We start from the raw sequence: 26,371 nt of genomic DNA, 5'->3' as shown, positions 1-26,371 counted from the left end.
ACAAAAAACATTTTTGTAGAATGATGGGATGGACTAAAGATTATTCTTAAAAGAGATAAAGAAAGTTAGAGAAGAAGGAATGGTTTGTTATTGTAATTTATCAGACTACTTTATAGAACAGTCATGGTATTTTATAATAAAATATATAATATATTTTTTATCCCACTGTCCCCTTTCCTTTCTTTGCTTTGAATCCCATCTCATTTCTTCCTGATCTGGCAACTCCTGCTATCTTTCAACTCCTTTCGTTGTCCACCTCCACAGCCCAGTCCTCCCATCTTATTTCTTCTTGATCTGTCAACTCCTGCTATCTTTTAACTCCTTTTACTGTCCACCTCCACATCCCGGTCCTTGTCTGAAAAAATATTTGTTGTTTTCAATGGTTTAGTGTGACTAATTTGAGTTGTGTTTGTGTTGAGGTTGCCAACACATGGCGCATGCTTCAGATAATGCACTGTTCCAGTTCGGGCTCCAACAGTCACCCGTCCAATCTTCCGTCCCGCACCACGTCCGTCACAGCGGTCGGAGCCGACAAACAAGAAGCAGATAAAGGTTTGTGTTCATCTTTCATGATTCAGTGACGGGGCATAGCCCAGTGGTAAAACACTTGTCTGATGCACTGTTGGTCTAGGATCGATCCCCGTCGGTGGACCCATTGGGCTATTGCTTGTCCCAGCCAGTGCACGCCAACTGGTGTATCAAAGGTATGTGCTGTCTTGTCTGTGGGATGGTGCATAAAAAAGATCCCTTGCTACTAATAGAAAAATGTAGCGGGTTTCCTCTCTAAGACTATATGTAAAAATTACCAAATGCTTGACATCCAATAGCCGATGATTAATAAATCAATATGTTCTAGTGGTGTTGTTAAACAAAACAAACTTTAACTCTAACTTTTGATTCAGTGTTGACCCGATCATTTTGAGTTGAGTTTCATGATTATATTCAGTTACAGTTCAAGCACACTGTTCGACACACCCCACCTACCTGGGCTTTCTGTCCAGGATGAAGGTTAGTTAGTTAGTTAATGGTTAGTTAGCTAGTTAATGGCTAGTTAGCTAGTTAATGGTTAGTTAGCTAGTTAATGGTTAGTTAGCTAGTTAATGGTTAGTTAATGGCTAGTTAGCTAGTTAATGGCTAGTTAGCTAGTTAATGGTTAGTTAGCTATTTAATGGTTAGCTATTTAATGGTTAGTTAGCTAGTTAATGGCTAGTTAGCTAGTTAATGGCTAGTTAGCTAGTTAATGGCTAGTTAGCTAGTTAATGGTTAGTTAGTTAATGGCTAGTTAGCTAGTTAATGGTTAGTTAGCTAGTTAATGGCTAGTTAGCTAGTTAATGACTAGTTACTTAGAGAAAAGTAGATGCAGCATTTTTACATCTCCTCATTGTAGCAGCGTGATCTTGATATCAGTTGGTAGAATGCTCAACTGAGGTGCTAGGGTGGTGGGATCAAATCTCCTCAGTGGACCCATTCTCTGATTTTTTGTTGTTGTCCTAGTGCTCCATGACTAGTATATCAAAGGTCATGGTATGTGTTGTACTGAGGGAATGTGCATATAAAGAAAGATTCCTTGCTGCTAATAGAAAAATGTTTGTCGTGGCACCAGAGGAAGCAAAAAGTTTCCTGTATCGTATTCAGCCATTAACTGCCCCACAGTCCATCAATACACATGAAAAGCCCTTAAATGTAAAAACTTGCCAAATGTTTCACATCCAATATCTAATGATTAATTAATCAGTGCAAATTTTCTCCACACTGAGCTGTGGGAGAGTGACAGTACAGGGACTTGAACCCAGTACCGTCCATCCGTAAGACCAATGGTATAACAGATGTTTGTCCAGTATCAAGCTAGTCCATTTGTACAGCATTAGTTTTCTGAATATGGCTGTACTGAAATCAGAATTAACTCGTTTGTTCTTATAGCATGGCACTTTTTAACAAATTATTCTCTATGTTGTGAACTTTATAAAAAATGCCTTGATTCACATACATAACTGATCCGTGAGCTGAACTTTTTATAATTTTTTTTATTCCATTCTTAGGGTTTATGGTGCAATACCCAAATGTTTTTGCAGATTGTTTTTTTTAAGTTAACCTTTTCACAAATTAATTACTCTTATCATTATTGTATGATTTTCTTAAACTTAACCCGAACCGTAACCCATTTTCTTTCTGGGGGAGGCCCTCCATACCCCTGTTGACTGGTTGCATTCAATTCCATGGAGGGGTGGGATGTAGCCCAATGGTAAAGCGTTCACTTGATGCGCGGTCCAATCTAATTAAAATTAGCTCTACTATTACATGTGGATCTAACACCAGCCAGTTGGCGCTCATGTCCACCAATCAAAACCTTACTTGCAGAATCCTGCCAGTGATTTAAAAATAATTTGACAACATTCCGAATTATCCTGAGGGTATACGATATGTTTCATGTGAATTACGAATGCCTTATTTAGACCAGTAGAACTAATTTTAATCCGATTGCTAACAACACTGCGTAGTCCCAATGTCCAGGTAACATTTTGTCTATAAATAATAATTTAAATATTGACCAATCACACTTCGCCTTTTATAACGTTATTTGGGAGCATACTTTATCCTGTTCAGGCCAGATGAGAAATTCCACTCGGCAACCCTCAGGGAATTTCCCATTCTTACCTTCACAAGATAAAGCTGATATCCGACGTCGTTAACTAGTTATTCTTTATATAACAGTCTTTCTACTAACGGTAGAATGCTATTGTTGGTCTCAAGTTATTATTGGAATTGTGATTTTTGTTTCAGCACTGAGCAAACAGCCGACAAAGCCTGCCATGGAAAATACTGCAGACAATTTAGGAAATGACCATGACACTGACAAGGTTACAGATATAACATCAGGTGGGTTAACCAATGTTAGAACCATGGTAGAAATAAGACAAGGTTACAGATATAACATCAGGTGGGTTAACCAATGTTAGAACCATGGTAGAAATAAGACAAGGTTACAGATATAACATCAGGTGGGTTAACCAATGTTAGAACCATGGTAGAAATAAGACACGGTTGCAGATATAACATCAGGTAGGTTAACCAATGTTAGAACCATGGTAGAAATAAGACAAAGTTACAGATATAACATCAGGTAGGTTAACCAATGTTAGAACCATGGTAGAAATAAGACAAGGTTACAGATATAACATCAGGTGGGTTAACCAATGTTAGAACCGTGGTAGAAATAAGACAAGGTTGCAGATATAACATCAGGTGGGTTAACCAATGTTAGAACCGTGGTAGAAATAAGACAAGGTTACAGATATAACATCAGGTGGGTTAACCAATGTTAGAACCGTGGTAGAAATAAGACAAGGTTACAGATATAACATCAGGTGGGTTAACCAATGTTAGAACCGTGGTAGATATAAGACAAGGTTACAGATATAACATCAGGTGGGTTAACCAATGTTAGAACCACGGTAGAAATAAGACACGGTTACAGATATAACAACAGGTAGGTTAACCAGTGTTAGAACCAGGGTAGATATAAGACAAGGTTACAGATATAACAACAAATAGGTTAACCAGTGTTAGAACCATGGTAGAAATAAGACACGGTTGCAGATATAACATCAGGTAGGTTAACCAATGTTAGAACCATGGTAGATATAAGACAAGGTAACAGATATAACATCAGGTAGGTTAACCAATGTTAGAACCATGGTAGAAATAAGACAAGGTTACAGATATAACATCAGGTGGGTTAACCCAGTGTTAGAACCATGGTAGATATAAGACAAGGTTACAGATATAACATCAGGTAGGTTAACCAATGTTAGAACCATGGTAGATATAAGACACGGTTACAGATATAACATCAGGTGGGTTAACCAATGTTAGAACTGTGGTAGAAATAAGACAAGGTTACAGATATAACATCAGGTGGGTTAAACAATGTTAGAACCATGGTAGAAATAAGACAAGGTTACAGATATAACATCAGGTGGGTTAACCAATGTTAGAACCATGGTAGAAATAAGACACGGTTGCAGATATAACATCAGGTAGGTTAACCAATGTTAGAACCATGGTAGAAATAAGACAAAGTTACAGATATAACATCAGGTAGGTTAACCAATGTTAGAACCATGGTAGAAATAAGACAAGGTTACAGATATAACATCAGGTGGGTTAACCAATGTTAGAACCACGGTAGAAATAAGACACGGTTACAGATATAACAACAGGTAGGTTAACCAGTGTTAGAACCATGGTAGATATAAGACAAGGTTACAGATATAACATCAGGTAGGTTAACCAATGTTAGAACCATGGTAGATATAAGACACGGTTACAGATATAACATCAGGTGGGTTAACCAATGTTAGAACCATGGTAGATATAAGACAAGGTTACAGATATAACATCAGGTGGGTTAACCAATGTTAGAACTGTGGTAGAAATAAGACAAGGTTACAGATATAACATCAGGTGGGTTAACCAATGTTAGAACCTTGGTAGAAATAAGACAAAGTTACAGATATAACATCAGGTAGGTTAACCAATGTTAGAACCATGGTAGAAATAAGACAAGGTTACAGATATAACATCAGGTGGGTTAACCAATGTTAGAACCGTGGTAGAAATAAGACAAGGTTGCAGATATAACATCAGGTGGGTTAACCAATGTTAGAACCGTGGTAGAAATAAGACAAGGTTACAGATATAACATCAGGTGGGTTAACCAATGTTAGAACCGTGGTAGATATAAGACAAGGTTACAGATATAACATCAGGTGGGTTAACCAATGTTAGAACCACGGTAGAAATAAGACACGGTTACAGATATAACAACAGGTAGGTTAACCAGTGTTAGAACCAGGGTAGATATAAGACAAGGTTACAGATATAACAACAAATAGATTAACCAGTGTTAGAACCATGGTAGAAATAAGACACGGTTGCAGATATAACATCATGTAGGTTAACCAATGTTAGAACCATGGTAGATATAAGACAAGGTTACAGATATAACATCAGGTAGGTTAACCAATGTTAGAACCATGGTAGAAATAAGACAAGGTTACAGATATAACATCAGGTGGGTTAACCCAGTGTTAGAACCATGGTAGATATAAGACAAGGTTACAGATATAACATCAGGTAGGTTAACCAATGTTAGAACCATGGTAGAAATAAGACAAGGTTACAGATATAACATCAGGTGGGTTAACCAATGTTAGAACCGTGGTAGAAATAAGACAAGGTTGCAGATATAACATCAGGTGGGTTAACCAATGTTAGAACCGTGGTAGAAATAAGACAAGGTTACAGATATAACATCAGGTGGGTTAACCAATGTTAGAACCGTGGTAGAAATAAGACAAGGTTACAGATATAACATCAGGTGGGTTAACCAATGTTAGAACCGTGGTAGATATAAGACAAGGTTACAGATATAACATCAGGTGGGTTAACCAATGTTAGAACCACGGTAGAAATAAGACACAGTTACAGATATAACAACAGGTAGGTTAACCAGTGTTAGAACCAGGGTAGATATAAGACAAGGTTACAGATATAACAACAAATAGATTAACCAGTGTTAGAACCATGGTAGAAATAAGACACGGTTGCAGATATAACATCAGGTAGGTTAACCAATGTTAGAACCATGGTAGATATAAGACAAGGTTACAGATATAACATCAGGTAGGTTAACCAATGTTAGAACCATGGTAGAAATAAGACAAGGTTACAGATATAACATCAGGTGGGTTAACCCAGTGTTAGAACCATGGTAGATATAAGACAAGGTTACAGATATAACATCAGGTAGGTTAACCAATGTTAGAACCATGGTAGATATAAGACACGGTTACAGATATAACATCAGGTGGGTTAACCAATGTTAGAACTGTGGTAGAAATAAGACAAGGTTACAGATATAACATCAGGTGGGTTAAACAATGTTAGAACCATGGTAGAAATAAGACAAGGTTACAGATATAACATCAGGTAGGTTAACCAATGTTAGAACCATGGTAGAAATAAGACAAAGTTACAGATATAACATCAGGTAGGTTAACCAATGTTAGAACCATGGTAGAAATAAGACAAAGTTACAGATATAACATCAGGTGGGTTAACCAATGTTAGAACTGTGGTAGAAATAAGACAAGGTTACAGATATAACATCAGGTGGGTTAAACAATGTTAGAACTGTGGTAGAAATAAGACAAGGTTACAGATATAACATCAGGTGGGTTAACCACTGTTAGAACCATGGTAGAAATAATGTTCACACCATTGTTCTGTTCTGTTTTGTAGTATCAATATTGATTTTTGTCTAAAACAATTTCATACTGATCAATTTATTATTTCTTCCAATAACCAAACAAATTCCAAATGTATTTATCCATGTTAGGAGCGGGACGTAGCCTAGTGGTAGAGCACTCGCTTGATGCGTGGTCAGTCTAGGATCGATCCCCGTCGGAAGGCCCATTAGGTTATTTATCATCCCAACCAGTGCACCACGACTGGTATGTGAAAGGCTGTGGTATGTGCTATCCTGTCTGTGGGATGGTGCATATTAAGATCCCTTGCTACTAATGAAAACATGTAGCAGGTTTCCTCTCTTTGACTGTCAAAATTACCATGTGTTTGACATCCAATAGCCAATGATAAATAAATCAATGTGCTCTAGTGGTGTCGTTAAACAAAACAAACTTTAACTTTAACTTTAGTTAAGGTAAAATAAGAGGAAAAAGCAGGATGTGTGCTTATTATGTTTGGGTAAGTAACTGAAGTCTTGCTGTCTGAACGGTTTACAGAACCTTGATAACATACCTCAATGAATGGTTTATAGTGGCTGCTTAATAGATCATCTCTACTGAGCTGATATCGGAGAACTAGGTGCTGCCATAAGAAAAGTGTTATAGAATTGAGTGTGCAAACATAGGGCCACATTGAGTGTGCAAACATAAGGCCAAGTTTCCATATATATTCATGTAGTAATGAATATTTCATCATTTGGGTAGGATCTAGCTGAGTTGGTGGAACACTTGGGTCGAAATATCAAATTCTCTCGATGGACCCATTTTCTCACTGTGTTTTCCTTTCGTGTCCCAACAAGTCAACCAGTGCCCCACAACTGGTATATATTTATGGTAAGGCTATGGCTTGTGCTGTCCTGTCTGGGGACAATTGCATATAAAAGATCCCAAGCTGCTAATGGAAAAATGTAGCAGGTTTTCTCTGAAGACTATGCCATCGGTGTGCCTATTGGGCTATTTCTCATTCCAGCCAGTGCACCACGACTGGTATATCAAAGGCTGTGGTATGTGTTATTCTGTCTATGGTATTTTGCATATAAAAGACCCCTTTTTATAATGAAAAATGTAGCGGGTTTCCTCTGTAAGACTGTCAGAGTTACCACATGTTTGACATCCAATAGCCGATGATTAATTAATCAATGTGCTCTAGTGGAGTCGTTAAACAAAACAGACTTTATGAAGAAAATGTTAGCTTTTGCGAAATGTACTGTACTGTTTTTAGAATTTATGTAAGACTTGTTGTATGACAGGAAACAGTGATTCAGAAGGGGAGAGTTCCGAGTTGGACAAATGTTTTTAGAGCAGTATGTAAGACCGTGTTGTTGTATGACAGGAAACAGTGACAGTGATTCTGAAGGGGAGAGTTCCGAGTTGGAGAAAGTGACGGACATCGCCAGTCGGATGGCGTCTCGAACCGGGGACTTCTTCTTTGGTGACGGTGAGCTGGACCTGGTGGCCTACAGTCTGGACGCGGTGTCCAGCATGGACAACATGGAGGTGAGAGTTGGGGGAACCTTCCTAACTTGGTGCTTGTAAAGCTTTTAGAGTGTAGACTCAAGACTAACACAGTGTGACACTTTAAAGCCATGGCAAAGCCATATAAATTGTATCTAGACTCAAGACTAACAGAGTGTGACACTTTAAAGTGATGGCAAAACCATACAAATTGAATCTAGACTCAAGACTAACAGAGTGTGACACTTTAAAGCCATGGCAACGCCATATAAATTGTATCTAGACTCAAGACTAACAGAGTGTGACACTTTAAAGTGATGGCAAAACCATACAAATTGAATCTAGACTCAAGACTAGCAGAGTGTGACACTTTAAAGCCATGGCAACGCCATACAAATTGTATCTAGACTCAAGACTAACACAGTGTGACACTTTAAAGCCATGGCAAAGCCATATAAATTGTATCTAGACTCAAGACTAACAGAGTGTGACACTTTAAAGTGATGGCAAAACCATACAAATTGAATCTAGACTCAAGACTAACAGAGTGTGACACTTTAAAGCCATGGCAACGCCATATAAATTGTATCTAGACTCAAGACTAACAGAGTGTGACACTTTAAAGTGATGGCAAAACCATACAAATTGAATCTAGACTCAAGACTAGCAGAGTGTGACACTTTAAAGCCATGGCAACGCCATACAAATTGTATCTAGACTCAAGACTAACAGTGTGACACTTTAAAGCCATGGCAACACCATACAAATTGTATCTAGACTCAAGACTAACAGAGTGTGACACTTTAAAGTGATGGCAAAACCATACAAATTGAATCTAGACTCAAGACTAACAGAGTGTGACACTTTAAAGCCATGGCAACGCCATATAAATTGTATCTAGACTCAAGACTAACACAGTGTGACACTTTAAAGCCATGGCAACGCCATACAAATTGTATCTAGACTCAAGACTAACACAGTGTGACACTTTTAAAGTGATGGCAAAACCATACAAATTGAATCTAGACTCAAGACTGGCAGAGTGACACTTTAAAGCCATGGCAATGCCATACAAATTGTATCTAGACTCAAGACTAACAGAGTGTGACACTTTAAAGTGATGGCAAAACCATACAAATTGAATCTAGACTCAAGACTAACAGAGTGTGACACTTTAAAGCCATGGCAACGCCATATAAATTGTATCTAGACTCAAGACTAACACAGTGTGACACTTTAAAGCCATGGCAACGCCATACAAATTGTATCTAGACTCAAGACTAACACAGTGTGACACTTTAAAGCCATGGCAAAGCCATATAAATTGTATCTAGACTCAAGACTAACAGAGTGTGACACTTTAAAGTGATGGCAAAACCATACAAATTGAATCTAGACTCAAGACTAACAGAGTGTGACACTTTAAAGCCATGGCAACGCCATATAAATTGTATCTAGACTCAAGACTAACAGAGTGTGACACTTTAAAGTGATGGCAAAACCATACAAATTGAATCTAGACTCAAGACTAGCAGAGTGTGACACTTTAAAGCCATGGCAACGCCATACAAATTGTATCTAGACTCAAGACTAACACAGTGTGACACTTTAAAGCCATGGCAACACCATACAAATTGTATCTAGACTCAAGACTAACAGAGTGTGACACTTTAAAGTGATGGCAAAACCATACAAATTGAATCTAGACTCAAGACTAACAGAGTGTGACACTTTAAAGCCATGGCAACGCCATATAAATTGTATCTAGACTCAAGACTAACACAGTGTGACACTTTAAAGCCATGGCAACGCCATACAAATTGTATCTAGACTCAAGACTAACACAGTGTGACACTTTTAAAGTGATGGCAAAACCATACAAATTGAATCTAGACTCAAGACTGGCAGAGTGACACTTTAAAGCCATGGCAATGCCATACAAATTGTATCTAGACTCAAGACTAACAGAGTGTGACACTTTAAAGTGATGGCAAAACCATACAAATTGAATCTAGACTCAAGACTAACAGAGTGTGACACTTTAAAGCCATGGCAACGCCATATAAATTGTATCTAGACTCAAGACTAACACAGTGTGACACTTTAAAGCCATGGCAACGCCATACAAATTGTATCTAGACTCAAGACTAACACAGTGTGACACTTTTAAAGTGATGGCAAAACCATACAAATTGAATCTAGACTCAAGACTAGCAGAGTGTGACATTTTAAAGCCATGGCAACGCCATACATTTCTATAGACATTACCTGTCCTCAAACAAGTGCACCTCCCCCCACGCAAGTGGTCTGGTCCGAACATCCCAACAGCCAATGGGATGGCCTAAATTCTTCTACTGCATACTGCTCTCTAGTTCCGGTCACATGACTGTAACTTCCTTCTTTTTCTCTTCGCTAAAGGGTCTGGACGTCCTTTTGCTTGGCTCTGTTTGGAGTCAACTTTTATAAGACCTTTGGTTTTGTATTCGTGTTTGGGTGAAATGTTTTTCACCTTCATTTTCGTTAGCTTTCGTATGTTTTTTTCGCGTATTTCGCTTGACTTTCCAAGCGTTTAATTACATGAAATGTTGTTTATATTGCCGGTTGTCGCGTCGGACTGTGTTGACTGGCTTTGTGTTTGGGTGAAATGTTTTTCACCTTAATTTTCGTTAGCTTTCGTTAGCTTTCGTATGTCTTTCGCGTATTTCGCTTGACTTGCCAAGTGTTAATTACATGAAATGTTGTTATATCGCCGGTTGTCGTGTCGGACGCCATTTGCAAAATGGCGTCTTTATTTACCGGCTTTGTATTTGTGTTATGGTTGGTTTTTCTTTCTTTTCACAGATTGAAAAATTACTATTATCATATCTGATAATGTTCAGGCGACTAGTTCGAGCGTGTTACGCTGCAAGAAGTTAGTGCCGGCGGCGACCCACACGACTTATGTCCAGGTTGTCGTGTTCGTGTGGCGGCACTTCTAGATGCGACCTTTGTGCGGGCTTGTCTGATGTCGAGTTCGCGGCTTACCTGAAGCTGGTGTCAGCGAGGACCAAGAAGGTGGAATCTTCGAGGACCAAGAAGGTGGAATCTTCGCCTTCGATTGCTGACTCCGTGGCGGAAGTGTTACGTTCAATTCTACCGACCATGCTGGAAGAATCAATGGCGACCTTACCCAAACCGGCGGGTTCGGGGTCAGGTCCGGTTCCAGTCCCCTCTTCAGGGGGTGCGACTTCTTCAGCTCCACCGATACCTAAGATTTCGGATGACAGGCCTGCGGTCTCTACGCAGCCCTCTAAGAAGCCGGCTCATTCAGATAGACGCTCCACGGATTCCAAGGTTCACCGATCTTCGGCGGGAAAGTCCTCTTCGGCGCATCGGAGCCGGGACCGTAGCCGTTCCACATGACCTGTATGGCCTCCGAGGGCTAGACGGGACCATCCACGGTCCGGTTAACCGGCGGCTTCCATTACGGTACATCGATTGGCCTGTGCTCGAGTTCTACGAGACTTTGGTGGTGAAGCGCCTGCGGCATCTGTCATTGAAGAGCCCGACTCTACGGACCATATGACTATGAGGGATTGCTTGGCGGCCGTCTACGACATGTTGCCGTCCTTGCCACATCCAATGACGATGTGGTCATCCGTTCCTTGGTATCCACACGGGACCACCCACTCTCCGGTATCTCCATCGGGCCATGACCAGAGCGACTGGCCTGTTCACGGGTGCTACGTGACTTTCTGATGATGTATCGGTTCTTGCGGTGCTGGAAGATCTGGATGCGGCGGACCACCTGTCACTGAGGGATTGTCTGGCTGTCATATCTGATATGCTACCGCCGCTGGCCCATCCACCTGTTTCAGTCAAGAAGGGTCCGGTTTCGATGATCGCCACGGAGGTTCCACCGGCAGATGTCGCCATTCGATCGTTGGCTGCCACAGGCCCCCGTCGGTTACACGGCTACCAGTAACCGGCCCGTGCGGATCGTTGTTCCAGCAAGCAGACGGAGCCCTGTAACGAACTGGAAGATTGCTGCGTCATCGGCTCACCGTTCGGTACCGTCGTCCCGTGATCGATCGATCGAAGTGGTGCAGCGTCCAGGGTTCCACCGGCTCCTGCCGGTCCATGTACATCGTACCGTCCACACCAGTCGGCAGCTGATTCGGCGTTCAGGGTTTACACCGGCTCTTGACGGGACCGTCCACGGTCCGTGTTCCGATTGCAGCCAGTACATTGGATCGAAGTGCCTGTGCCAGGTTACTGACTGATTTTCCAGATGATGCGTCGGCACCTTCCGTTATAGAAGATCCGGACGCAGTGACCCACATGGTTGTGACTGATTGTCTCCCGTCTTCAACCTATCCTTCAACGGTGTGGCGCCGGCTTTGGATGACGCTGTTTCCGGCGGGACCAGACGTCTTCCTAGAACTTACAGATTGGCCGGTCCGTGTACATCGTACCGTCCACACCAGTCGACAGCTGATTCGGCGTTCAGGGTTTGCACCGGCTCCTGACGGGACCGTCCACGGTCCGTGTTCCGATTGCAGCCAGTACATTGGATCGAAGTGCCTGTGCCAGGTTACTGACTGATTTTCCAGATGATGCGTCGGCACCTTCCGTTATAGAAGATCCGGACGCAGTGACCCACATGGCTGTGACTGATTGTCTTCCGTCTTCAACCTATCCTTCAACGGTGTGGCGCCGGTTTTGGATGACGCTGTTTCCGGCGGGACCAGACGTCTTCCTAGAACTTACAGATTGGCACGTCCTGTCGATGGCTTCAGTTCAGCGTACATGTACATGGCGACCATAACTCCTCATGTGCAGGATGCCAGAGGATATGCCTTGTTCTAGCCGTCGACTTTGATGTTGGTCTACCTTATATCTTCCGTGACGTCGATGTGCACTACGATTGCACACTATCGTCAACCGACTTGCCTGAAGCGATCCATTCTCGACTTTCAGCACAAGCCGGTAATCTTGGCAGACCTGTGGTCTACATACGGCTCTTTGCCGTGAAGGTTCGACGTTACAAGCGTTCCGGGTTGGTGATGAAGACAGTCTACGGGTCCGGTCACTTGTGTTGAGATCCCGTGCACCGATGTTCGAGGAAGGTTCAGCGACATTCGGCAGATCGTTCTCTATATCCGGTGGCGATGCAAGACAGTCACTACTTCCGCTGGTTCCGGAAGTTATCCAGTTGCCATCACGTGGTACGGGGATCATTGCGGCTTATCAACTCACTGACGTTCACTGTTGTTACCGCCAGAGTTCGTGACCGATGCTGTCTAGATGGTCTCTGCTGCTGTTTCGCGCCGGATGGTGGTACGACCGTGGATTTTAGCCGGTTGCTGTTTTGCGTTGCTTCACTTCCAGGTATATCGGGCATGTAGCGTAGCGAGTTGCTACGCGGTCTTGGCTCTTGCCTGTATCACGGGGTCGCTGTTTCTGATGTCTTGATTCCTGAATCACTCTATTACTGTTTCATGAAGTATCATTGCAAGAGTAATTTTGACGTCGGTGCAACATTTGACGCTTAGAGGTCGCAGTATCCAGTTTGTTTCTGAATCCATGCATTCAGTACAATAACGCAGATTTGCTGATCCGGTTACCAGTCGCCTTGCAGTCCAGTCCATGTTGGTGGCTGTGGTTTCCAGATGAAGCCGATCTACACATCAGCATGTTGGAGATGTTGGCAGTTACGTCATCCTTCATTGGCGAGAGATGCTGTCAGGCGCCTCTCTCATGGTAGCCACAGACAGTACCACCGCAGTGGCTTATATCAACCGTCGGAGCGGAACCCACTCCAGCAATCTGCTGCAGTTGACTTATCGTCTCTACAAGCGGGTTCACGAGATTCCGTTGCAACTTCTAGCTCGCCATATTCCAGGGGTTTCCAATGTACTAGTCGACACACTGTCTCGGCCGTTGTCTCCACATCCGACGGAATGGATGCTCCATCCCGAAGCGTTTCGATGGGTGTGCGACATACTTTGCACACCAAACATCGATCTCTTCGCTACACGATTCAACCGTCAGTTGAGGGTTTACGTGTCTCCGGTGCCGGATCCCGAAGCTCTGGATCTCGACGCATTGGCTATCATCTGGGAACAGATGGACGCATACACTTTTCCTCCACCAATCCTCCTTCAAAGGGTGCTTCAGAGGTTTCAGCTGTACCATTGTCGCCTGTTACTCATTGCTCCGATGTGGTATCCAGATCTAATACGTCTTGCCGATCCACATCCTTTATCGCTGCCAGACTGGGATCATCTGTTGCTGCATCCCACGTCAAGACTATACCATCCACATCCGCAGTTGTTCCAACTGCACGCGTGGACTGTATCTCCAAGAGTTTGAGGGAGAAAGGTTTTTTCTTCACAGTCTACGGTGGCCATTTTGAAAGAGCACAGTTTATCTACTACTGCGGCTTACAACGTCAGATGGCTTTGTCTTCACCGATGGTGTGTCCGGCAAAAACTCAACCCTCAGACGATTCAAATACCTCGTCTTGCTGATTTGTTTGTTGTATCTGCGGACCACTTTACGATTGAAGGGGTCTACCATCGCTGGGTACGTTTCGGTCATCGCTACTGTTCGTGATGTCACTACTGGAACGAAGTTATCGGGTATTCCTGAGATCCATAAGATGATCAAAGGGTTTCGCCTTGAAGATCAAGTACACCGGTTTCGGTCACCAAGATGGGACCTGAATCTGATGTTACGAGCGTTATCGACCGCACCTTATGAGCCGATCGAATCCTCTTTCCTTCAAGACTTGACGCGGAAGACGGTGTTTTTACTCGGTTTCGGCACGGCTGCCCGTGTCTCAGAACTCCATGCTCTTGATGTAGACTTGGTACGTTTTCACCGAGATCGGCGTGCAGTCAACTTGGGGTTACTCATGAACTTTGTTGCAAAGAATCAGTTACCAGACCAAGCGCCTCGTTCGTATGCTGTGCAGGCCCTCTCCTCTATCGTTGGTCCAGCGGACGTTGAGGACTTGGCGTTGTGCCCTGTCAGAGCCCTGCACCAGTACCTCGAGAGGACCAGATCTTTTCGACAACATCGCAAAAGACTTTTCCTCTCCTGTAACCAGAGTCGGTTGAGGGATCTTACCAAGAACACGGTGGCCACCTGGATCCGGTCTTTTATCCTGACCGCCTATCAGAAGGAGGGTTTTCCTGCTCCGTCTGCTTCTAATCTGCATGAACTCCGTGCCTTGGCTGCCACGATGTCCCTGCACTGCAACACACCCATTCAGCACATCATCACTGGTTGGTTCTGGGCTACGGACTCCATCTTCGCCAACTATTATCTGAGGGATGTCTCCACAGAAGACGTTGAGGGGTTCCATCATCTGGGTCCGGTTGTTGCTGCACAGACTCTGTTGAATACAAGCCGTCCTCGTCGCCGTTGATGTCTGTCTGATTCTGGGCTGCATACCGAGATGTCCATCGAATCGACAGATGAGGATTGCTTAGACTTTTGTTCTTTTGCACAGTTCACGTACTGGTGCCGGAACTTTTGTCTCGATAACCTTTACCCTGCACTGCATGTGGTTATTGGTTGTCATTATTGAACTAACAGATCTTTGGTGTACTAGACAGAAAACACTCGGGGGTCTTGTTTTGTTCAATGTTCTGACGGATGCACCTCATTAGGTTGTCGCTTGTTATTGAAAAACTATAACACTTCAATACGTGAGGGTTACCTAACACCTGCATCCCTGGTGGCTACGTCTTCCCACCCTGTCAGAACCAGCATGAGATGTGGCTTCCGCCTCCTGGTCCATGTGTTCTAGGAGCCGTACCTGCCACTGCTGACGGATGCCACCATTCTGGTTGTTGTTACTAACATCACCTGCATTGGTCTGTGACGGGCATCCCTAGGAGGGGGGTTTACCAAGGTTGGCCTTATTCTTCCACTAGTCAGCCTCTTTCCAGTTGGGGAGTTATCACAAGCATCTACGGATCTCGGCACCCACCACCATCTGTTGAATGCTGCACTTGTTTGAGGACAGGTAATGTCTATAGAAATGGAGAAAACTTGAGTGTTTTCTCTTTTATAGATACATTACCTGTCCTCAAGATTCATCCCGCCCGGGCTTCCCCGCTTCCTGTTCTCCGTGCGATGCGCTCAGGGAAAAAGAAGGAAGTTACAGTCATGTGACCGGAACTAGAGAGCAGTATGCAGTAGAAGAATTTAGGCCATCCCATTGGCTGTTGGGATGTTCGGACCAGACCACTTGCGTGGGGGGAGGTGCACTTGTTTGAGGACAGGTAATGTATCTATAAAAGAGAAAACACTCAAGTTTTCTCCAAATTGTATCTAGACTCAAGACTAACACAGTGTGACATTTTAAAGCCATGGCAACGCCATACAAATTGTATCTAGACTCAAGACTAACACAGTGTGACACTTTAAAGCCATGGCAACGCCATACAAATTGTATCTAGACTCAAGACTAACACAGTGTGACACTTTTAAAGTGATGGCAAAACCATACAAATTGAATCTAGACTCAAGACTGGCAGAGTGACACTTTAAAGCCATGGCAATGCCATACAAATTGTATCTAGACTCAAGACTAACACAGTGTGACACTTTAAAGCCATGGCAACGCCATACAAATTGTATCTAGACTTAAGACTAACAGAGTTTGACACTTTAAAGCCATGGCAATGCCATACAAATTATATCTAGACTCAAGACTAACACAGTGTGACACTTTAAAGCCATGGCAACGCCATACAAATTGTATCTAGACTCAAGACTAACACAGTGTGACACTTTAAAGCCATGGCAACGCCATACAAATTGTATCTAGACACAAGACTAACACAGTGTGACACTTTAAAGCCATGGCAACGCCATACAAATTGTATCTAGACTCAAGACTAACACAGTGTGACACTTTTAAAGTGATGGCAAAACCATACAAATTGAATCTAGACTCAAGACTGGCAGAGTGACACTTTAAAGCCATGGCAATGCCATACAAATTGTATCTAGACTCAAGACTAGCAGAGTGTGACATTTTAAAGCCATGGCAACGCCATACAAATTGTATCTAGACTCAAGACTAACACAGTGTGACATTTTAAAGCCATGGCAATGCCATACAAATTGTATCTAGACTCAAGACTAACACAGTGTGACACTTTAAAGCCATGGCAACGCCATACAAATTGTATCTAGACTCAAGACTAACACAGTGTGACACTTTTAAAGTGATGGCAAAACCATACAAATTGAATCTAGACTCAAGACTGGCAGAGTGACACTTTAAAGCCATGGCAATGCCATACAAATTGTATCTAGACTCAAGACTAACACAGTGTGACACTTTAAAGCCATGGCAACGCCATACAAATTGTATCTAGACTTAAGACTAACAGAGTTTGACACTTTAAAGCCATGGCAATGCCATACAAATTATATCTAGACTCAAGACTAACACAGTGTGACACTTTAAAGCCATGGCAACGCCATACAAATTGTATTTAGACTCAAGACTAACAGAGTGTGACACTTTAAAGCCATGGCAACGCCATATAAATTGTATCTAGACTCAAGACTAACAGAGTGTGACACTTTAAAGTGATGGCAAAACCATACAAATTGAATCTAGACTCAAGACTAACAGAGTGTGACACTTTAAAGCCATGGCAACGCCATATAAATTGTATCTAGACTCAAGACTAACAGAGTGTGACACTTTAAGTGATGGCGAAACCATTCAAATTGAATCTAGACTCAAGACTGGCAGAGTGTGACAGTTTAAAGCAGTGGCAACATCATTAGAGATTTGAGTCTCGTCTCTAAAGATTTATAACAACGGGCCGTGATCTTCATCGCTCTCTCCCCTTCCCTTATTATTTCACTCTCATCTTTTCCATAAACTCAGTAGTGAAAAATTGCACTCCTTGGAATGTTGTGATGGGATATAGCTCAGTGGCGGAGCTAGTACATCAAAGGCTGTAGTATGTACTATGTACTATGGAAACTACACATAAAAGATGCTTTGTTAGGAGTAGCCTGTGTAGTTTCTTCTTCCTCTCTACTGACCAGTGTCGACACATGTTAGACACCAAAAACTCTCATTATTTTGTAGTGTATATATTGCTTGATTTGATCTATAGTCCAGGGCTTCTAGAATTTTTTATAAAATCCACTAGCCATGGGATGAATATTAAAAATCTACTAGCCATGATTAAAAATTCACTAGCCCTACTTTACTTTAAGTTAATACAATTTTACTAGATAATAGTAATACTCAGAGTTTAAAAACACTAACATGTGGGGGGGGGGGGGGGGGGGGGGGGGGGGGGCATGATATTCATATTTACAAAATCGACTTAACTGGAACATTTGACATTGTTTTCACTAGCCATCGGGCATGACAATAGTAGCTGGGGCTTTTAGTCCAACGTTGAATATCACTAGCCATGGGATTGGGGCTACCAGTTTGTCTCTGTCTGTCTGTCTGTCTGTCTATCTGTCCCACATATAGTTTTCCGGACTTTTTTTTCCATAGTTCCTCAAGATTTTGTACATAGCTTTATCATGTAGTGTTACAGATCAAGTTGAACTTTCATGGTGATTTACCCTTTTTTTTTTACAAAGTTATGGCCCTTGAACTTAGGCGATACGAAAAACTTTTGTTCTCAGTAGGAGACATGTATTGCTTTAGCTGTACCCTCACAATGCTTTTTCTTAATAAAGTCCTATGCCAAGTCATCTGTTGCCTTTTCACGCAAACAAACTATAATAATCTCTGTGCTTTTATAACTTAAGTACAGATACACAGATTTCAAGTATAATAAAATATTAAAAGTTCAAAATTCATTTCTTCTTATTTTTATGCTTATATTCAATTTATGTTCAATCATGTTCTCCTGGGCACACAACTCAGCTATCTGGGCTGTGTGTCCAGGACAGTGGGTTAGTGAGAGAGATGAGGGTGTATTGATCTTACACCTACTCATTGAGTAGTTAAAACTCACTCTGAGTGGGAGCCGGTACCGGGCTGTGAACCATGTACCTACCAGCCTTACATCCGAAGGCTTAGCCACGACACCACTGAGTTGTTAAAACTCACTCTGAGTGGGAGCCGGTACCGGGCTGTGAACCCTGTACCTACCAGCCTTACATCCGATGGCTTAGCCACGACACCACTGAGTTGTTAAAACTCACTCTGAGTGGGAGCCGGTACCGGGCTGTGAACCCTGTACCTACCAGCCTTACATCCGATGGCTTAGCCACGACACCACTGAGTTGTTAAAACTCACTCTGAGTGGGAGCCGGTACCGGGCTGTGAACCCTGTACCTACCAGCCTTACATCCGATGGCTTAGCCACGACACTACCGAGGCCAGTTGTTCAAAATGACATACATATGTTCCGCAGGACTGGACGTTACCGAGTGAGGCGTTCCAGCCTCGACATGAACTGACGGCGCACGCGACACCTCCAGAAATAGAGAGTTCCCACGACGACATGATGAACCACACCAATAACAGTGACTTCATCTCGCTGCACCCCCCATCGGAATCAGAGGACCAGGACCTGTTAGTCCAGGTGAAACCCGTGACGTCCAGCTGGAGCATGGATTTTTCACACCGCATCGCCAATATGCTCAAGTGGTTTGCAGAACAGGTGATTTGGTCTTTGTGATCACATTAACCTTCACACAACTGGATTAATGTTTGACAAAAACCATGTGGAGTGGGTACAAGTTTATAACTTTTACTCATATATATTCACTTAAATTGTTTATAAATATATAAAATAAAGTTCATATCTGAATGAGTAAGTATTATTTTTGTGGGTTTTTCTAATTTATATGATATTTTAGATCAGTTAATGTTGATTAAAATTAGGAAGCAAATTTAAATAGTTGTGTTTACTTATGGGCGTTTGTGGCCAAATGTCCAATATTTATGTCCATTATTCCCAATAGCTGGTTTTCTGACCAGAATTTAAAAAAAAAAGAACAATGATCAATATCCCAATATTTAGTTTTTTTTCGCTGTTGGTAAACAATCAAATTTATTATTAAATTAGCTGTCACAATCAGCAATCGATTTCTCAAAATGATGGCAATGTACCACCATTGTTGTCTAGCGAAAATAATTGCTGAAAACCACCTTTTCAACTCAAAATTCCCAGGTATTTTCCATTGAAAAACAAAAAACAAAAGCTGCCATATTGTCAAGTAGCTGTGCGTGTGTTGTATTATTTATTTCTGGTGAGTGTTGTGTGCAAAACAATGGGAAATATGAATTAGGGAATACACTGTATACAGTATACTTCTGTGATGTCGGGCGAGATATCTCACCAACAGTAGTCAGAAGATTAAGTTGAAATTGTTATTTTAGGCTAGTTTTTATTTTTCATATTTTTCCTATCTTATGCTTGTTCATTGGTTTATTAATTTTTATTCGTTCATTAATGAGTCCCCTACCCGTCCAACTGGAGGGGACTATAGCATTCATCTCCATCCTTCTGTCTATCTGTCTGCAAGTCTGTCTGTCCATCTGCTCCAAATATAGTTTTCCAGACTTTTGTTTCACAATGCACAGATGAAATCATTTGTATAGTTTTATCGTGTTCTGTTACAGATCAAGTTTGACTTTGCATGTTTTTATTTTTCTTAATTTTGGACAAAATATTAAGTTTTAAGTTTAAAAATATGAAAGAAATAAAAAGTACCTTTTGTCAGATATATCATATCTAAAAATTACTGTTGGATATGTGTATATATATTGTGTATGACGCCAAATTGAAGGGACGAAGAATGACTGTTGGATATGTGTTATATATTGTGTATGACGCCAAATTGAAGGGACGAAGAATGACTGTTGGATATGTGTTATATATTGTGTATGACGCCAAATTGAAGGGACGAAGAATGACTGTTGGATATGTGTTATATATTGTGTATGACGCCAAATTGAAGGGAATGAAGAATGACTGTCGTCGACCTAATTTATTAATCTTGTATTATTTATTTCAGGGGGATGTGCAGTCTCCGGTTTGTATGTTGATTGTTCTTGGAGGACAAGTCAAACACATTGAAGAACAGATGGAGGAAAACTGGTTTATGTCTTATATTGGTGGGTAACTTCTGTTATTTAATTTCTGTACATAAACCTGGCCTCAAACCCCAACTCATTTTCTACCCAAACGTATTGACTTGTTATCAGATGGCTTTAGAATCCCTGTTCCTTCTTCATTTGTTCATGGCTGGTTTTGCTTGATATGTGTATTTTAAAGGAAGGAAGGAAATGATTTATTTAACGACGCACTCAACACATTTTATTTATGGTTATATGGTGTCGGACATATAGTTAACGACCACACAGATATTGAGGGAGAAAACCCGCTGTCACCACTTCATGGGCTACTCTTTTCGATGTACCAGTCGTGGTGCACTGTCTGGAATGAGAAATAGCCAATGGGCCCACTGACTGGGATCGACCCCAAACCGATTACACATCGAGCGAGTGCCTTACCACTGGGCTACGTCTCACCCCTTTGTATTTTAAATGTCCTGAAAATATAAAATAACAAGTAACATTTCACCCCCACCCCCATTTTTAAAAAAAAGAGCGGGAGAGTGTGCTTTGTTCAAACGAGGGACTCCTCATATCTTTAAAAACCTGCTGTTGTTAATTATCAACTTATACAAAAATTTACAAACCATACACTTGGGGGGGGGAGGGAGGGAGGGAGGGGAGATTAATGGTAGTGTAGACTTAAAACAATGTTATAAAAAAATTAGAGCAAAAGAAAAACAATGTCGCATGACAGAAATGAAAGTAAAAGAAAGAAGCAGATGCTAGACATTTTGGATGATAATTATATTGTTTGTTTTATTTTGCCAATGAAAAACATTGTTTGTTTAGGTGTTTTTTTATTTTGGAGTGTTGTGGGATAATTAGAGTTTGGGGGAGGATGATCAAAAAATCTATGATTTTTTTGGGGTGTTTATAGAGGCCTAATACCATTTATTTTAAGGAGTGCTGTTTTCCACAAATGGAAATTTCGAGGAGTGCAATTTTTTACTCGAGAGTTTTTCAAAACTGAAGGTCTGGAACAGAGGGTCGGGATCTAGCTCATTTGGTAGAGCACTCGCCTGAGGTGCTTTGTATCATAGGATCGAACCTCCTCAGTGGGCACATTCTCTGACTGGTTTTTTTCCCAGTCCCAATCAGTGCCCCACAACAGGTCTGTCAAAGGCTGTGGTATGTGCTGTCCTGTCTGTGGGAAAGTGTATATAAAAGTTCTTTGCAGCTGATGAAACATGTAGCAGGTTTCCTCTGAAGACCACATATCTGAATTACCAAATGTTTGACATCCAGTAGCTAATGATTAACAAATCAATGTGCTCTAGTGGTGTCGTTAAACAAAACAAACCTTAACTTTAACTACCAAAGACCGTTGCATGTGCTGTCTTGTTTTTGGGATATAAACGATTCTTTGCTGCTAATAAAAAATGTATCAGGTTTTTTTTAATACCACATATCTGAATTACCAAATGTTTGACAGACAAATCAGTGTGCTCTAGTGGTGTAATTAAACAAAACAAATTTTAATTTTAATGAAGCAAATGTCTGCTTTTCCCAGAGGTACTGTACTGTTTTTAGAGCCTTTTTAGACCTCTCTAACTGGAATGACCTCTACAACTGGAACGACCTCTACAACTGGAACGGCCTCTTTAACTGGAATGACCTCTTTTAACTGGAATGACCTCTCTCACTGGAATGCCCTCTTTAATTATTTTTTTCCTGCCCACAGATCTGCTGGGTCGCTTCAAGCTGTGGACAAAGGCGAACGAGGTGATAAAGCTAAGCAGTCTCCCGCAGGTGTACATGCTCAACCAGCAGTCAACCGTGATCCACACCGCGTGCTCGCGCTGCAACCGACCCATGCACCGCGCAGGCTGGCTCTGTGACCGCTGCAAGGTCGTACTCAACCTCTGCAGCATATGGTTCGTATTTACATGGCTGTTTGGGAAAATCATTGTATAAAGTATACTGAATGGGTGTCAAGAAACTAAATTGAGGGCCAAATGTTACAAAATTTCTTTTTATCTCAGGTGTGGTCCCAATTATTGCCTCACAACTGGTAAAAATGTGGTATGTGCAATCCTGTTTATAGGAAATATAAAAATGTTTCATTGGTGCTTTTTGGTAGGAGTAACATATGACAGCAGTGGGGATCTTCTGTCTGTCTCTCTGTCTTTGTTTCTCTCTCTCTCTTTCTGCCTGTCTCTCTCTCTCTGCCTGTCTCTCTGCCTGTCTCTCTCTCTCTCTCTCTCTCTCTCTCTCTCTCTCTCTCTCTCTCTCTCTCTCTCTCTCTCTCTCTCTCAGCCGAATGGTGAACTAACCAAATGTTGCAGACAAAAAAACCCATAGTTTATAATGTGAGGCAAACAAACATTTCTTTCCCATTCATGATGACTGTTCTATGTTTTTACTTGCAGCCATCTGCCAGTGAAGGGTTTGTTTGCCTGGTGCCAGGGTTGTTGTCATGGCGGCCATTTAAAACACATAGAGAAGTGGTTAACACAGAGCAGGTGCTGTCCTGCGGGCTGCGGACATTTGTGCGAGTACACGTGACGATAACGTCTCGGGTGTTATCTACACTTACGGTAAATACGGAGTTATATGTACCAGTACTCCGTTTTATTTTGAAGGGACTCCGTAATTACAGAGTTGTTGCTATTCTTTAAGTGGTGGACATTTGTGAGAGTACTCAGTACACGTGACAGTAAGGTCTCGGGTGATAGCTACACATTCGGGAAATACAGTTATATGTACCAGCACTCTGTTTTATTTTGGAGAGACTCGGTAATTACAGAATTGTTACTATTCTTCAAGTTGTGGACATTTGTGAGAGTACTCATTAAGTGTATAGTTGTTGCTGGCCTGCCAGTCCTGGACATTTGTGCGAGTATACCTGACAAAATCCTCTCTGGTGTCTAACACATACTTGGTTAATACTGGGATATGTATCTGTACTTGTGATTGAACCACTGGTTTATGTTAGAAAGACTCAGTCTGTATAGGGTTGTTGCTGTACATCTAGATGTGCAAATGCTCTTAAGAGCCCATGTACTTTAATGAGACTCAGTGTGTATAGAGTTATTGGCTGGTTGTGAACAGCATTCATGACGACAGACATTGCACTGGAAGCATTTTACCTAACCCTTCGACCTACATCACATAGGTTGGTCTAATGAATGGAAAAAAAGGTTTACTCAAGAATATATTTGTTCTTAATATTTACTCTTTTTTTTTTTGTTCAACAAAATAATCAGTGCATCAAAGACTGCTTTAAAAAAAAAAAAATATATAATTATTTCTTTTATGTTCATCAGGTATGAAAAAGATTCATCATCTGCAAACTGTGTGAATCGGCAAAGCCGTTCATGCATAAGTTTGTGGATGATTTTTTTTGTTTATACCCTGATAAACAAAAGAAATAACAAACAATCCTTATAATTAAATTTGAATCTGTTCTTGCTAATAATGACACTAAAAATTCATATTTTATTTTGAATTATTTTTTGGTTCTTAAACAATAACACTCAGTATAAGGTGATGACATCAGATATGACGTTCCCTGAGAAATGAACAAAGTCGCTGCGTTGCTACTGCTGGATCAATGAGATGAGGTTATGTTGCAATTAATGTAACAGAAATTTAATTATATCAAAGTGAACATTTAGCCCACACATTAAGCCATCTGCTGATGTAAGATGAAGGCCCCGTGTACTGAAATCCATTGTACTAAACTCACAATCTTGTCTCGCCATCCTATTACATTTTAAAAATACACAATACAAAAACCATTAAAAATAAATTGTTGCCTCCCCATTTCATAATTATAGGATATTAGGATATTAAACAAGCTTCCATATCATATCATGTTTACGTCCTGAGTCAAATAATTTTTAATTGTCACAAGCTTTAGCGAGTGACAGTGAAAATGATTTCATGAGGGATATAAACATGCTACGAAATGGTAGCAAGTTTATTAATATCTTTATTAATAACTTTAATATGCTATTATTACCCATAATCAATGTTAATTTATATCACTCAACTTGTTTGGTCCATGTTCCTGTAAGATTTGTAGTGCGCCAGTCGATGACGTCGACATCACACGTCAAAGTGTTACGTCTCACTTGGCGTTCTAGTGGGACATATCACTTTGATATGTACCAAGATATTTTTAACCATACGAGTAATAATACAAGTATCTTTTTCCCAATGCAAAGTACAAACACATCTACAGAACTTTTGATATACTTGTGTGTTTACTATCAGCATAACCGATCAACTGCCGTGATATGATAGAAATCTGTTGTTGAGTTTTTAATACAATAAACCTCGCTAAACTGGACACCTACGGGTATCCAGTTTAGAGAGGTTTGGTTGTGTACTGATATTTAAAAAGGGACTGAAAGATGCCAGGTTTTGTGGGAATTCCAGTTGACTGATGGCCTGGCAGGGAACATTTTGTTTTTAAAATCTTGATTAGTAATATTTCTAGTCCATTGAAGATCGATTACTAACTACTGTTTAATGGGGTCGGGACTTACCCCAGTGGTAAAGCGCGTGCTTGATGCGTGGTCGGTTTGGGATCGATCCCCGTCGGTTGGCGCATTGAGCTATTTCTCATTCCAGCGAGTGCAACACAACTGGTTTATCAAAGGCCGTGGAATGTGCTATCCTGTCTATGGGATGGTGCATATAAAAGATCCCTTGCTACTAATGGAAAAATGTAGTTTCATCTCTAAGACTATATGTCTAAATTACCAAATGTCTGACATCCAATAGCCCATGGTTATTAAATCAATGTGCTCTAGTGGTGTCGTTAAACAAAACAAACTTTAAAACAAAACTTTACTGTTTTAAAATTTTGTAGTGATCTCTGAAACTTGCAAATTGCTTAGCGAATCGCAACAAGATACTGAACAAAATGGTCCCTGTTTGGTTTTACTAAGGTTTACAGTGAATAAAACCCAATTAGAAAAAAATGTGTCTACTTTGTGATAAACACTTTCTTGAAACATTTCTAAATATTTATTCCTGTATTGTTTTTTCTTACTCTTGCCAGAATTATTTGAAATGCAGCAAACCATCGGTGAAATGTATATTTTAATGATCCTATTATGCAGATTTTCAAAGTGATTGGAGTAAAGTTTGTGGTTGAATCTTCGCATTTCATCCCAAGCATTCATTTTTAAAATGTACCCGGTCCACTTACAACATGTATTTGTGTTTGATCAAGTAAAACTTATTTTTGAGTCTATAATCACCTAGAAATATATCCAGTGTTTAAATAATTATCTGGATCATGAAATGTGTAAATGTTTTTGTTCATAATCAGATGAAGAATTCAGAATGGTTAAACATCCTATTGATTCAATAGATTTGTAAAAAGTAGTAGTTAAACTTCTTTTTAATTATAATTTAAATTCTGGTGCATGCCAGATAGTCCCCTTAAAAGTGCATATAATAGATCCCTGCTTTATTGTTAAGAGTAGCCTATATAGTAGTAACAGGTTTCCCCTCTGTCTGTTGACCAAGTGTTGAA

At 41.0% G+C, this 26,371-nt stretch overlaps 1 protein-coding gene across 1 annotated transcript in view; it reads left to right on the top strand.

Moving 5' to 3' along the window:
- LOC121382018 (GATOR complex protein WDR24-like) overlaps positions 1–25,487 on the top strand; it is a 43,524-nt gene extending 18,037 nt beyond the window's left edge. The window contains exons 13-19 of the mRNA XM_041511483.1: positions 420–552; positions 2,782–2,877; positions 7,642–7,805; positions 19,169–19,417; positions 20,778–20,877; positions 22,562–22,754; positions 23,250–25,487. Of these exons, the coding sequence (XP_041367417.1) occupies positions 420–552; positions 2,782–2,877; positions 7,642–7,805; positions 19,169–19,417; positions 20,778–20,877; positions 22,562–22,754; positions 23,250–23,385 (1,071 nt within the window). The 3' untranslated portion in view covers positions 23,386–25,487. The remainder of the gene's footprint in view (positions 1–419; positions 553–2,781; positions 2,878–7,641; positions 7,806–19,168; positions 19,418–20,777; positions 20,878–22,561; positions 22,755–23,249) is intronic.
- Positions 25,488–26,371: the final 884 nt, after the last annotated feature.

The sequence above is a fragment of the Gigantopelta aegis genome, chromosome 9 (assembly GCF_016097555.1).
Source record: "Gigantopelta aegis isolate Gae_Host chromosome 9, Gae_host_genome, whole genome shotgun sequence".
Taxonomy (NCBI): Eukaryota; Metazoa; Mollusca; class Gastropoda; order Neomphalida; family Peltospiridae; genus Gigantopelta; species Gigantopelta aegis.
Note: the sequence above shows the minus strand (reverse complement) of the source record. Positions and strands in the feature narration are given on the sequence as shown.